The 13,694-nt window shown below is 36.7% G+C and overlaps 1 protein-coding gene across 1 annotated transcript in view; it reads left to right on the forward strand.

Annotated features, from left to right (window-relative positions):
• Positions 1 to 13,694, forward strand: part of LOC113540597 (collagen alpha-1(XXV) chain) — a 156,469-nt gene that overhangs the window by 71,323 nt on the left and 71,452 nt on the right. Inside the window, exon 3 of the mRNA XM_053233368.1 lies at positions 8,887 to 8,931. Within this exon, the coding sequence (XP_053089343.1) occupies positions 8,887 to 8,931 (45 nt within the window). The remainder of the gene's footprint in view (positions 1 to 8,886; positions 8,932 to 13,694) is intronic.

Raw genomic sequence — 13,694 nt, forward strand, 5'->3', positions numbered from 1 at the left:
CACTTTTTGTTCCAAGGAGCTAGGACCATCCTGAGCCGAGTTATTGAGGTTTCCATAAACAACTGTATTACCATAATTTGTTGTATGCCATGACACGAAGATGGCCGTCATGGATAAAAAAATAAATAAATTTAAAAAACCTGGTAGTTTTGCAATGCCAATACATAGAGGTAATCATTCAAAAAAAAAAAAAAAAAAAAAAAAATTAAAAAATGGTCAAGTAACCAACTTTACAATTATTGGACCACTTGAGATGGACTGACCCTAATGCTAGGACATCAGGTATTAGCTACATATCTCCATTTATGTGCATATTATTTTTATTTTTATCTTAAGCAGCTTAAGTAGGACTAAATGGTAATTCAGTGACTAAATGGCTAGAGAGTGAGATTTCTACAACATGCTGCATTGCCTGGTTTAGCTGCCTCCTCTGTCTCTGTATAATGGCTGACCCTGCGCTCTGACCCCAGCTTCCTAGCAAGCTAGGATATGCAAAGAAAATGCGCGACAATAGAGGCTGTCTTTCTTTCTTCTTCTAAACGTGTGCAGCACAATGAAATAGTTTAGAAGAAACAGGGTGCAGTAATGATACGACACACCAGAATATTAATAAAACGAGATGTTTAAAGGCTACAGTGACTTTTTTTAGTGAGTGATAGCATAAAATCTTAGCAATTCATATTCAGGGGTGTTTAAATAAAAGAGGAAAAACACATAAAACTAAATAGTATTCAACCGTACAGAGGGATATTCTATCTAAGCTTTAAACCTTGTATTAAGTCTGCTTATTGAATGATTTTCATAAAATGCATTTTAAGCACTTTTGAAATATAAGCTGCAAGGTGACATGCCTGGTATCCCTGAATTGCTCCTCAGATATGATTACATAATACTATCTGAGATATGTTAGGTATCATTTGTCAGCAGTGCTAATTATAGCCGTGTAAGTGTATATATAACTATATCTATATGTATATCTATCTATCTATCTATCTGTCTGTATATATATATATATATATATATATATATATATATATATATACACACACACACGTACACACACACATATATATATATATATATATATGTATGTATGTATGTGTATATATATATATATATATATATATATATATATATATATATATATATATAAACTAGCGCTAGACACTAAGAATTGTGCCAGAGGAGAATTGTGCCAGAAGGGAGAAAATGGTCATGCAACATTAGCATGGATTGTGCTCATTTGAGTGTTTTCACCATCCTCTACAGGCACATCATAAAGTTGTTTTACTACCTACACTGACCTTGTAAAATTTCATTATGCCATTAAATGTACATTAAGGACCTTTAATGATTACAGATCATCAGTCATTACCTTAGTAAAGGACGCTGCAAACTGTAATTATTATGTGGATTTTTTTGTTCGCAAATATCCCTCATTTACGGCAGCTAATAGCAAAGTTTCTTTCTTCTGCTCTGTGCAGTAGCATTCTAAGAAAGGCGAAAATTGAACAACCGCGACAACTGTCAACAAGATAAGGTGTGAGATTTGTTACTTTAGCTTTTGCATTATGTTTGTTTCTGTTTAATATATCCTCAAACACTTTCAGGTTATGGAAGCATTCATTAGTTAGCTTCGGATTGGTGGAATAGACTTTTCATGTAAGTGAATCTTATAAAGTAACTCCTTTAAACCACAGCAAATATGCATTTAAAGTCTTTGAATTAACTCAGATGTAGTATCAAAGAATAAACAATCAACAGCTCATTAAGCATCTTTTTCTCAAACAAATTAAGATAAACATTATTGGGGTCAGTGGGTTTCCTGTGTGTGTACGGTCTGAATACATGAGCTGTGTGTATGTATATTGGCAGCACTGGTAATCTGTTTCTGCTAATTAACTAATGTGGGCTCACTGTCCCACTACTGACTGGAAGCTGGAAAAGAGAGATTATGCTGTGTGTATGTGCCAGCTGATGATTCGTGACAGTAAAATTAAGCACTGGCTAGTTGTGCAGACTGTGCTATTAATTCAATACCATTCATTCAATTTTATTTGTATAGCAACAACTGCATACTACAAAGTCAAATAATGCTAAGTGTGTTGCAAGGACGTTCAGTATGAGCATCCTGTGCATATAGCATACACCTCTGGGATAAACTCAGGACAGTCAACAGCAATTTTTAGGTACAAGTTTACAGTATCCAGGTGAGATTATCCAAGATTGAGCCTTGGGCATAAACTGTTTTTGCCAAGTGTGAATTTGTATAGTATCCATGTGGGACCATCCACAACAGCAGAAAGTGAGTCACAAGTGCTGAAAACTCCAAGCAGAACTAGATTAATTATTTCTTACAGGAGCATCAGTCATGGGTTTGGCTGATGGAGGGTTTAATGTGTAGCATTTGGAGTGTTTAGAGAGGCATTACTTTGATTGTGTGTGTGTGTGTGTGTGTGTGTGTGTGTGTGTGTGTATAATAGTACAATATATAATAGTATAAATCTTTAATTTATGTGTAGTATTTTTCATCTTTTTTCCATAGGCTGTTTGCTGATATTATATAATAGATAGTTCTTATTTGTTTCCAGGTATATAACATTTTGTTTGATTTGTTTTATTACATGTATAATACCACTTTTTGAGGCTTCGTAGGTTTTATATGATTGTAAGAATAATTGTAGGAAGCTAAACAGACAGCTAAACAGTGTCCAAAAGAACAGAGCCATAGATGATACAAAATGGCTACAGTATGAAATCTGCATACAAGAAGCTTTATAAGAAGCTATTGTGAATAAATTATTAATGTACATTGGTTATTTTTTAATAAATAATAAAGATAATCTTACAAATACTGAGTAAATATTGTTAGCACAGTCTTACTCTTATTATAATTTAAAGTAAATTGTATGGGCATTTGTGTACTGTTTTTAGAAGAATTTTTAGAAGAAGCCTTTATTTGTCACATATTCATTACAGCAGAGTGAAATTCTTTTCTTTGCATGTCCCAGCTTGTTAGGAAGCTGGGGTCAGGGTTCAGGGTCAGCCATGATACAGCACCCCACAGAGCAGATGGGGTTAAGGGCCTTGCTCAAGGGCCCAACAGTGGCAGCTTGGCGGTGCTGAGGCTTGAACCCCTGATCTTCTGATCAGTAAAGAAGAGCTTCTGCTGTTATTGCTCTTTATAATATATTTGTGTCAACAACTAAAAAATAATCAAAATTGTTCATCATATAGAGAACAGTCTTTGTGCCCTACAAGCACAAAACACATGCCAAATATCAGCACACACCTTTATGGTGTTAAAGAAAGCACAGGAAGTCAGCCAAGAGTGATGGAATATCAAAGCCACGGCTTACATTTAGTTTTACCACCGTCATCCATCAGCCTGGAGCTAACACCACCTCCAGAACCAGAAATAAACTCACAATTGCATAGGCTTTACTTGATACTGCCAATCTGTCCCACTGGATATTCTCAGTGACACTTTCATTCAATGCCCAGATGTATTCAGGCAACTGTTTCCGTTGGGACATCTTTTCACTTCCCTTGAGAAGTACCTCACAGCTGACTAAATGGACAGAGACAAATATGTAAAGCTCACCACACACCCAAACACATATTACTCAGGTTACAAACAGTATTCACAGTGGAATACTCACCAGCTGTTGTTTCATAAAGCAAAGACAGCAGCCACCAAAAGCTTCATGACGGAGACTGATATAATGTCACTTTGGCCATCTGTCTGGTTAATTGTCCATCTTTTTCCTTTCAGATGTCAGGTTAGCAACTCCGTCTCCAGAGGAGTATTATTCCTAAAATAGTATGTAGCCCATGAGTTTCTTTACCAATGAGTAATTGCAACTTCAGGAACATAAATTGTGTTTAATAACAGTAACCACACGTCTAAACCATGGTAGTTGGTGTGCTGGCTCTGTATTTGGTGAAACCCCAGCTAACATATCTTAAGTTGTGAAACAGCAGCTTAGCTATTGATTTGTTTATTACCTTCACTGGCTGTGCGTACTGTATTCTCTGCCTTCAGTTAGCCCACAGTGGACTCTGTGGGGAAGATAATTACATTGCACAGGACACATAGGGCAGGTTTCAAATATCCAAGCCTTTGACTCAGCCAGAGGAGAAATACATTGAGCTCCAAAGGTGATGAAAGCTCCTCTCATAGTTACATTGTCCATATGTAAGGACCCTAGCTTCAATGTGAAAAACAAATTCTGTTATTCTGTTCAATTCTGTTACAAATTCTGATGAGTGATTGAAGGTGGTCATCAGATCGGTTAGTGGAAATTGTTCTTGGCATAAAAGATGAGCAGAACACATTCCACGAATGCATTTGCAATGAGAGATGTCAGTATTGGATGAAAAAAAAAATCTGAAAACACTTTCATATGTAGCTGGTATGATTTTATTACTGAGTTATTTTGGCTTCATTTCCAAAGGGGAAATCCATTTTTAATACCCAATTTAATCTTTTACACATTGTTAATTAGGCTGAAATGATGAATACTTTGCTGGAAGGATAGCAGAAAAACATATTCACTGGTTAACCAGAAACAACAAGGAGGTAGAATCCTGCTGAGTTAAACTGCTACTGCACTGAGAAGTGCTTCCACACTTGCCATTTATCAATGTACTGAGGAACTAAGTAGCAGTAGATAACAGACTCTGAGGGTGTATGCACACATTCATTCAGGAAAGACAGTCTGTTTGGAATCAGTTACAGTGCAATAAATAATTAATGCTACTTGGGATAGTAAAGACTAAATTTAGAGTGGGTCTAAACACAGGGTGGATTGCACATGTGAAAAAATTTTAATGAAATGAAATGAAGATTAAAATAAATTTATTAAGCTAATTAATGAGTCTGACTGATAAGCAGAGTCCCATTTTTTTTGTTTGTTTGCTTGTTTGTTTGTTTACTTACTTATTTTTGCTGGCTGGGAGTCCTAGAGAACATAATTGGCCATGCTCTGTAGGTGGGAGGGGTGGAATACTCTCTCCCCTGTCAATAACAGTGACACTAACCAATCATGGCTGTCCCTGAGCTGGTGGATGCAAAAGAACAATTGCACTGCTCTGTAACGGCAAAAATAAAAGAAACACTGCCTTTTGGCACAATCACAAGTACATGGGCACATAAACCTGCAGCCTGCTGATCATAGTTGGCTTGAAAACAAGTATAAACTGTGAGTTAATTTAGCCAGAACAATACATTTATTAACTGTAGAACAAAGAGTCTATTCAGCAAGTGCCTGTCTCCTGATGTTTCACATTCAGACTTAGCAGGAACTGAACTGATGTCATTCATAAAAATATTTTCTGAGTGTGTCTCTCTGACAGTGTGTGTGTGTGTGTGTGTCTGTCTGTCTGTATGTGTGTATTTGGGTTCACTGGTTACAGTGAGTCATGATCAGGGAATCATGATCAGACACACCTACAACACATACACACACACACACACACACACACAGCTACAGATTCACTAAAGACTTTCTTTGTTTCATATCGCATAATAATGTACTATTGTAGATATGGACCTTACAGGATATCATTGAGAGAACTGCACTAAATCACTTTAGTCATGAAGTCATGAAGTATGAGCCTTAAGCCAGAGAGACACTGCAGCACTTTTATCCTTTTTTTCATGTTTCCTGTTTCATTGTTCTTTCTGAGAAAACTTTTAGACTTAGAAGAGAATTTCCATGTCAGACATTTAACTGGAGGCCTCTTGATATTTTCATGTTTTATATTTTTAACTGAAATGTATGCAGGTCTAGTGTGAGTTTGTCCGAGAAGCAACTGGATGACTGATAGAGGCAATAGCCAGTGTGTTTATGTTGCATATGTATGACATAAAAGCACATCCTTGCTGTATTACATCTGGAGTAAAACAGACTTACTGAGAAAGAATGTAAATTTTATCCATCTCCATCAACAACAAGTGCATGACCAGATCCTCCCTTTCTTGCTAACCTACCCTCATAATCTTATGTTATGTGCTGTCATCGCAGATGTGGTGGTTGGCTGCACATTAAATTGCATAAATCAAGGCCAGCTAATGGCTAGGACACCATTCAAGCTTGCAGTCTGAGACAGATATTGGCCTTAAGTGATGTTTATTTCACAGACATTCTTAATTATGTTGTTGGTTAATTGGATGCATAAGGCCATCTGATTGCCTCCTGATAGTATGAGCAGTAGATGAGCTAGCTTAGCCAAAATAAATTGAACAATTTCAACCCTAAGAATGAAATTAAACCCTTACTACAATACTTGCATGATTAAATGAAGCATGCATGATTATTTAAGAGGAAATTATTAGATATGGAATTTTTAGTTCATTTTAAATCCTGACACTTGCTTAATCAACTGAGTCAGATATGTTTGGTAGGAACAAATTATTAAACCTACACTTGTCATTTGTAGAGAAGAGCAATACACCAATATACAGTAGCCCATGAGAGAATTTGATGTTAGTGAATGATTCTGTATAAAGCAGTGGACAAGGCCAGGTGAAGAGTGTGTTTTTTTATGGGTTACCTAAAGTTAAGAGATTAGTAACACTGCATAAAAATTGGGATTGGAACTTATAATCTTGACCTCAGTGGCTCTGTATTGTATTTACACCCAGGATCAATTACATACGTAGACACCCTGTGTAACATGTCTGTCTCATACAATGTCTGTTATAAAATACTACAGCTGAGTTGAGGAATTCACAGTGCATTTCAAGGAATTATTTTACATGGAGTGGAATTTTCACTATTCCTTTAGAGCTTTATTAGATCTTTCTTTAGTGGCTTATGTTGAGTTTCAAATGGCCCAAGACCTCTTATGATTATAATGCTGTTTCAGTCAAAGATGACATTCATTTATTTTGCTGTTTCCAAAACAACTGAAAAACACAGAATAGCACATAAAACCAATTTACAGTGATCATCAAAAAAGCCAACTTCATTTAGTGTTTAGCAATTGCAATACCACGTACTTTATAATAATAAGATATGAGATTAAGTCATGAATTATAGTCAAATTATGTAATATTCTGCTGTGAAACATAAATGAAGAATGCTCATGTATGACATGGTGGTAATATATATCGGCATAAATGAATTTCCATTATTTCTTCAAAGCCTTATGGCTCATCGCTACATTAAGTATATAAAGTGCTTAATTTGGTAATGTTCTTCCATGACAGATTTCTGTTCCAATACTTTCTTAAACATGTTTGCAGAGTCCACGCTCACGATGTATGGTGACAAGTCCATATACGACCTGGACATTATTCATTTATTATGCCAATTGGGCTTTATTTAGTTTATAAAGATAAAATTAAAAAGATGATGTGCATGGAATAGTCAGACTCACAGTCAGAGTAGTTTTATAATGGTCGCAGGTTCCAACATGTTCTTAAAAACTCAGCCGATATGGTTCACTTAACTTTGTTTTGTACAGATTGGCTGTGTTTGTGTGCATAATGATCACTGTTGAGATTAATAAAGAGGTTCTTGTATTTGTTATCTGCCTCTGCCACGCACCTGTAAAGATGTCACTCTCAGTAGAGTGTATAATTTTACTATAAGAGATGAGAGATGAAGGACCTTGGTTACAGTTGGGAAAGTTTATCTCAGTAGATGTGGTTATATGGAGAAGGCCTGGATATCATCAGCTTCAGAATTCGTGGCCTGTGGAAGGCCGGACAACTGGCCATTGAGCAGCATGAACCATAAAATCTTGATTAAAAAGTATCTGCACTAAGCCTTTTACCTAGAGCTTAGCCAGTTGCACACATTATTTATCATTTTTAAAAATCTGCTCTGTAATGCAATGCTTAGTTGATGAGAATTGGAGCAAAATTCAAAGAGCCTTTGTCACTTGAAATGGGTGTAATATTCACTGACCAATCCAATGACTGACAGGAAACCCAAACATGCAGGGAAAAAGTCTCTCTCCACACTACTTTTGCACAAAGTACCATTTCAGCATGTCACTTATGAGTGACAAATAAAAAGGTTCAGGATCTTTCTGAACAACAAAGAAGTACTGTAAGTGATGTGAATTAGCAAGTAACCTTTTACTGTTGTATTTATGGCTTATTCAGGCAGCAAACTTTGCTTTCAAAGCTGCTGGCCCTGACATGGACATCGTAGCTAAAGATACAACTACATGATGCAATATTAAGGCAGTAAAGTAGACAACACAGGACAGCTTGGCAAATTAATGAATATATAAATGTGTAGACTCAGCGTTCTTGTACTTGGCTCAGGCTAGGTACCTGAAACTTAGTTAATAGCTGAACTGATTGAACAGGCACTCTCTATTTGTTTTGTTGTTTTCTTTAACTTAATCCTGTGTGATGCAGGAGTTAAACCTCCTATCTTTTTCAGCAGTTCCATGAACAATATTTGGACCTCAAATATTTTTCTCTGCTGCATTTCCAGCACATTACACCTAACAGTCCATGTAATTACTTTATTCTTTTGGTTGAACACAAATAGATAGGCACTGTTCACATAAGGCTCAGAAACAAACAAGAAACAAACAAGAAATAAATGCACCCATGTTGAAAAGAATAAACACTGAGGAAATTGGATAAATTGAACTATCAAGTGCATATTTGTTATGGGACTAAGACAGTGTCATTTTTCATTTTAGATTCTAACTTTTAAATTCTTAATGAACCTTGGATGGCCTGAAGAAGCACTAAGTCTACAAAAACAAAACCTCTGAACACTTTTTGAGTGATTTTATTTAACTTTTAGACATTTGACAAAGTCTGCAGCAGAAACTATGAATATCTAAGGATTTTATTCTGATCAAACAAGAAAAGAAGTCTAAGGACATCTTTTTTTTTTTTTTGCATTCTAGGCCCACCGGGAAAGCGAGGAAGAAGAGGACACAACGGTGAACCCGGTGAGTGATTTCTTTCAAACACCTCACGGTTCAGTATCCACGTCGTTCCACTCAGCAGACAGTTTTCAAAACAAGTAACAAGACCCATTCGTGGAACTTATTCATGAAAGGGTAATAAGTACTCCTTTCACATTTTCCTAATGAAAATGATGGAGACTTAAAATGCAACTGCCCGGAAGAGTTGAATTCTCCGTCTGGTCGTTCTGTTTTTATTGGACCTTTAATAGGAAGTTCATACCTTGAACAGACCATCAAATCCTGCAAAAAATAGTCCTATTTCATTTCTAGAGGACTCACATCAATGGTGCCCTACCCACAAACCATATAAAATGGATGCCGGATCAACTGTAATGGAAGAAAAAAACTCAAATCTGAAATGCTATGAGGATAAATAATGGACATTGAAGACTAATGATCACAAGTGTTGAGAGGTGTAGGGGTTGAATACGATACAATGGTCCTATTGGAGCAAAGGTAGTCACTCCATAAAAAGCAAATGACTGCATATAAATTTGAATCACTGCATATAAAAGCTTTTTCCTCAGTGAGCTCGAGCTATGAGGTAGTGGTTAGCTCACTGGAAAGGAAATGAAGGCAGTCACTGATAGAATAGACTGGACATTGGACTCCATTATTACTTCTGATGTGGGCTTTCAAGTCGCAGGAATTAAACACAATCAGGAGACAGGCCAAATATTCTAGTTGACTTTTGATGTCTGCATACAATGTCCTCTGCTCTTAATTTTGCTAAATTAATTTCAAATCTTGAGAATGTCCTGGAGTTGTGTTATTGGTTGACTGGATGATTGTGTATATACTCTTGTGGTATATATTTCAAACTACCATTCACCATGCATGTCACTTCAAAGCCAAAAGAGAAAGTGATGCATTCTGTTGTTATTTTGCATGATGCTTAAAAATTTGGTCAATTTTCTTTGGTTTGATGTGTACTTTTGAGGTTGCTTTATGCAGCAGTGAAAACAGAAATAAAACCCTGTGGATAAATTGACTGGAAAAGCAGCCAGTGCCAGCAAGAACAATGTGTAACAATGGACAGCCTTGTATAGTAATGGTATACAATAAGACAACAATTCCTTCTATTGTGCTGATATATGAACTGCATCACTGTGTTGCTCTATCAGCATGTTGCACAGCCAGACCAAGGCATTTTACACTTGGGCCACACACTTTCAACCAGGCCAGATTTGCAGTTTCCAGCTCTGGTCTGAGACCACACACATGCATACACTTCCATTTAGGATGTGGTCCACAGACAAGCCAAAACAAATGTGAGTTGATGCTCAAATAATGAGTTCTTGAGATGTTCTTTTACTCTCACCTTTATGCATTAGACTAATGGTCCACTTGAAGTAAATCTGCATATGATCCAGGTTCCCCCTCATAAAAGAATGAAATATACTGAGATGTGAAATTTCTATTGGGCTACAGGGAAAAACGTTGGTTAAAACTCAATTCCCAAATGTGAACACAAATAAAAAATATCTCTGTCTGTATCATATCTATATATCTACTGTATATCGCAAATATGAATATCTCATATTCATTACCAGAACCTTGACTAGATCCAACTTGCATGTATGGTACTTTGATTAGAGAATGAATTTTCAGTAGATCTTAGTTAAATGAAGACCAGTGTGTTTCCAAGGCGAGAAACACCAAACATGTGGGAAGACTGTCTGGATGGATGGAACATCCTTTCATCTTGTTGCACTCTGCCCAAGGTAACCAGCTAATTGAGGGGCAAAAGCAAACTGGAAAAACACCAAGGTGTTTACCCAGGAAATAAGCTCAAAATTAGGGAGAGTGAATGGGGATTGAGGAGGAACAGGCATTTTTTTTTTGTAGGGCTGACTGGGGCAGTCATAGGTGGGGTTAGTGGTTGAGGGATATAGCTGTTGAGTGAGAGCGTGGCGGTTATCTATGACCATGCAAAACGGTTGGTCAGTGCTTGAATGCACTTACACGCACATAGGCGCCTATTCACATCCTCTGAGTAATTCAGAGTCCTTGCATTTCTGACCAAATGACCACAGGAAAAAATCTATTAAAAGGTTTCATTCCAGCAGCTCACTATCCAAATGAAATAAATTGCTTACCAAAACAATAACGCTCAATGGAGAAAATCATCTGCTAGATCTATAAAAATAAATATAAGCCAGCAAACTGTTGAAAAATAGCTCTTACCCTTTTTCCACTTTTCTTATATATATATATATATATATATATATATATATATATATATATATATATATATGTATATATAGTCATGTCCGGAAGTGTTTGGACAATTATGGAGTTTTTGTGATTTTGCCTTTATACACCACCACAATGGATTTGAAATAAAACAATCAAAATGTGATAGAAGTGTAGACTTTCAGGTTTATTTTAAGAGGTTCCACAAAAATATGGCATTTACCCTTTAGGAATTACAGCCATTTTAAGCAAATTACTTCCATTTTCAGGGGCTCAAAGGTATTTGGACAATTGACTAACAAGAAGTTAATTGACCAGGTGAAGTCCATTCTCTCGTTACTTCAAGACAAATGAAGCAGATAAAAGGTCTGGAGTTGATTTTGAGTTGGCATTTGGCAGCTGTTCGACTGGAGCTGACAATATAAAGTCCAAGGAGATCTCAATGCAAGTGAATGAGGCCATCATTAGGCTGAAAAAACAACATAAATCTATAAGAGAGATAGCAAAAACCTTAGGTGTGGCCAAATCAACAGTTGGGTATATTCTTAAAAAGACAGAAAGCACTAGTGAGCTCAACAACATCGAAAGGCCTGGAAGACCACGGAAGACAACTAAAGTGGATGATCGCAGAATCCTTTCCTTGGTGAAGAAAAACCCCTTCACAACATCAACAGAAGTCAAGAATGCTCTGGAGAAGGTAGGCGTATTATTGTCAAAATTTACAATCAAGAGACGCCTTCATGAATGTAAATACAGAGGGTTTACAACAAGGTGCAAACCACTGGTAACATTCAAGAACAGGAAAGCCAGATTAGACTTTGCCAGAAAACATCTAAAAAAGCCTCCCATGTTCTGGAATAAGATTCTTTGGACTGATGAAACCAAGATTAACTTGTACCAGAATGATGGGAAGAGAAAAGTATGGCGAAAGAAAGGAACAGCTCATGATCCAAAGTATACCACATCATGTGTCAAGCATGGTGGAGGCAGTGTTATGGCATGGGCATGTATGGCTGCCAATGGAACGGGCTCACTGGTGTTTATTGATGATGTGACTGCTGACAGAAGTAGTAAGATGAATTCTGAGGGGTATAGGGCTATACACTCTGCTCACATTCAGCCAAAAGCTACAAAACTGATAGGATGCCGCTTCACAGTGCAGGTGGATAATGACCCTAAACATACTGCGAAAGCAATTCAAGACTTTTTGAAGGCAAAGAAATGGAATATTCTTCAATGGCCAAGTCAGTCACCTGATCTCAACCCAATAGAGCATGCTTTTCACTTACTGAAGACAAGACTGAAGGCAGAAAGACCCACAAACAAGCAGCAACTGAAGGTGGCTGCAGTGAAGGCCTGGCAAAGCATCTCCAGGGAGGGAACTCAGAATTTGAGTTTTGAGAACATGGGCTCCAGACTTCAGGCAGTCATTGACTGCAAAGGATTTTCATCCAAGTATTAAAATTATGGTTATATTTACAATTATGTCACTTTGTCCAAATACCTTTGAGCCCTGAAAATGGAGCTACTTTGTTGAAAATGGCTGTAATTCCTAAATGGTAAATGCCATATTTTTGTGGAACCTCTTAAAATAAAGCTGAAAGCCTACACTTCAATCACATCTTGATTGTTTTATGTCAAATCCATTGTGGTGGTGTATAAAGGCACAAATCACAAAAACTCTGTCATTGTCCAAATACTTCCGGACCTGACTGTGTATATATATATATATATATATACATACATACATACATACACACACAATACAAACTATAGGTGAAAGTACCATTGGGATATACACCAACTATTTTTTGGGTAATACTTCAAATCCAGTTTAGTTCTTTTTGTCAGCTGAATAAAATAAACACAGAGATGCAGTGAGGCAGGATGTATTGCTTTATGACAAGGCTGCTACTTCTAAGCACGGTGAGAGTAACCAAATCAAACAGATTCCTCTCAGTTCCACAGAGGGATTTTGTCATAAAAGAATTATAGCACCCTAATGATAATGCATTAAACAGTAATGAACTGCTATCAAAGTAAACATAATACATATGGGAACTCTAAATGATGGTTGGTAAAATAACAGAGTCAGCCAAACATGAACTATGTAGCTGTCAGTACCCAAGGCTGTTCCAGACCTTCCTGTCATATCTGCAGGTGATAATTACTTGCCCTTTCTTATGATCATGCAGAGTCTACCTTGCCACCTTGCCAAGAAACTATTAATCATGAAGGTAGACGTTGACAAACATTCAAAGGATTCCAGTATAGGAGCTGGGTTATTTGTCTTCAGTCTTGGGTTTTTGGACTAAGCTTGCAAAGATGGGACTGCTGTATTTCCTCTGCGTAGCACATATGAATAAACTGATATTTATAGTGTATATAAACACAGCACCCATTGTACTTCTATTAACTGAACGTATCTTTAAATGTACATTGGGATTTATTATCTAACTGAACATTGTATATTTTGTATAAATATTGTACATTTTTATTTTATACTATATACTTTATACTCTATGAATGGATGTTTTTGAGCTGCACCA

Source organism: Pangasianodon hypophthalmus, chromosome 4, assembly GCF_027358585.1.
Source record: "Pangasianodon hypophthalmus isolate fPanHyp1 chromosome 4, fPanHyp1.pri, whole genome shotgun sequence".
In the NCBI taxonomy this organism is placed as follows: domain Eukaryota; kingdom Metazoa; phylum Chordata; class Actinopteri; order Siluriformes; family Pangasiidae; genus Pangasianodon; species Pangasianodon hypophthalmus.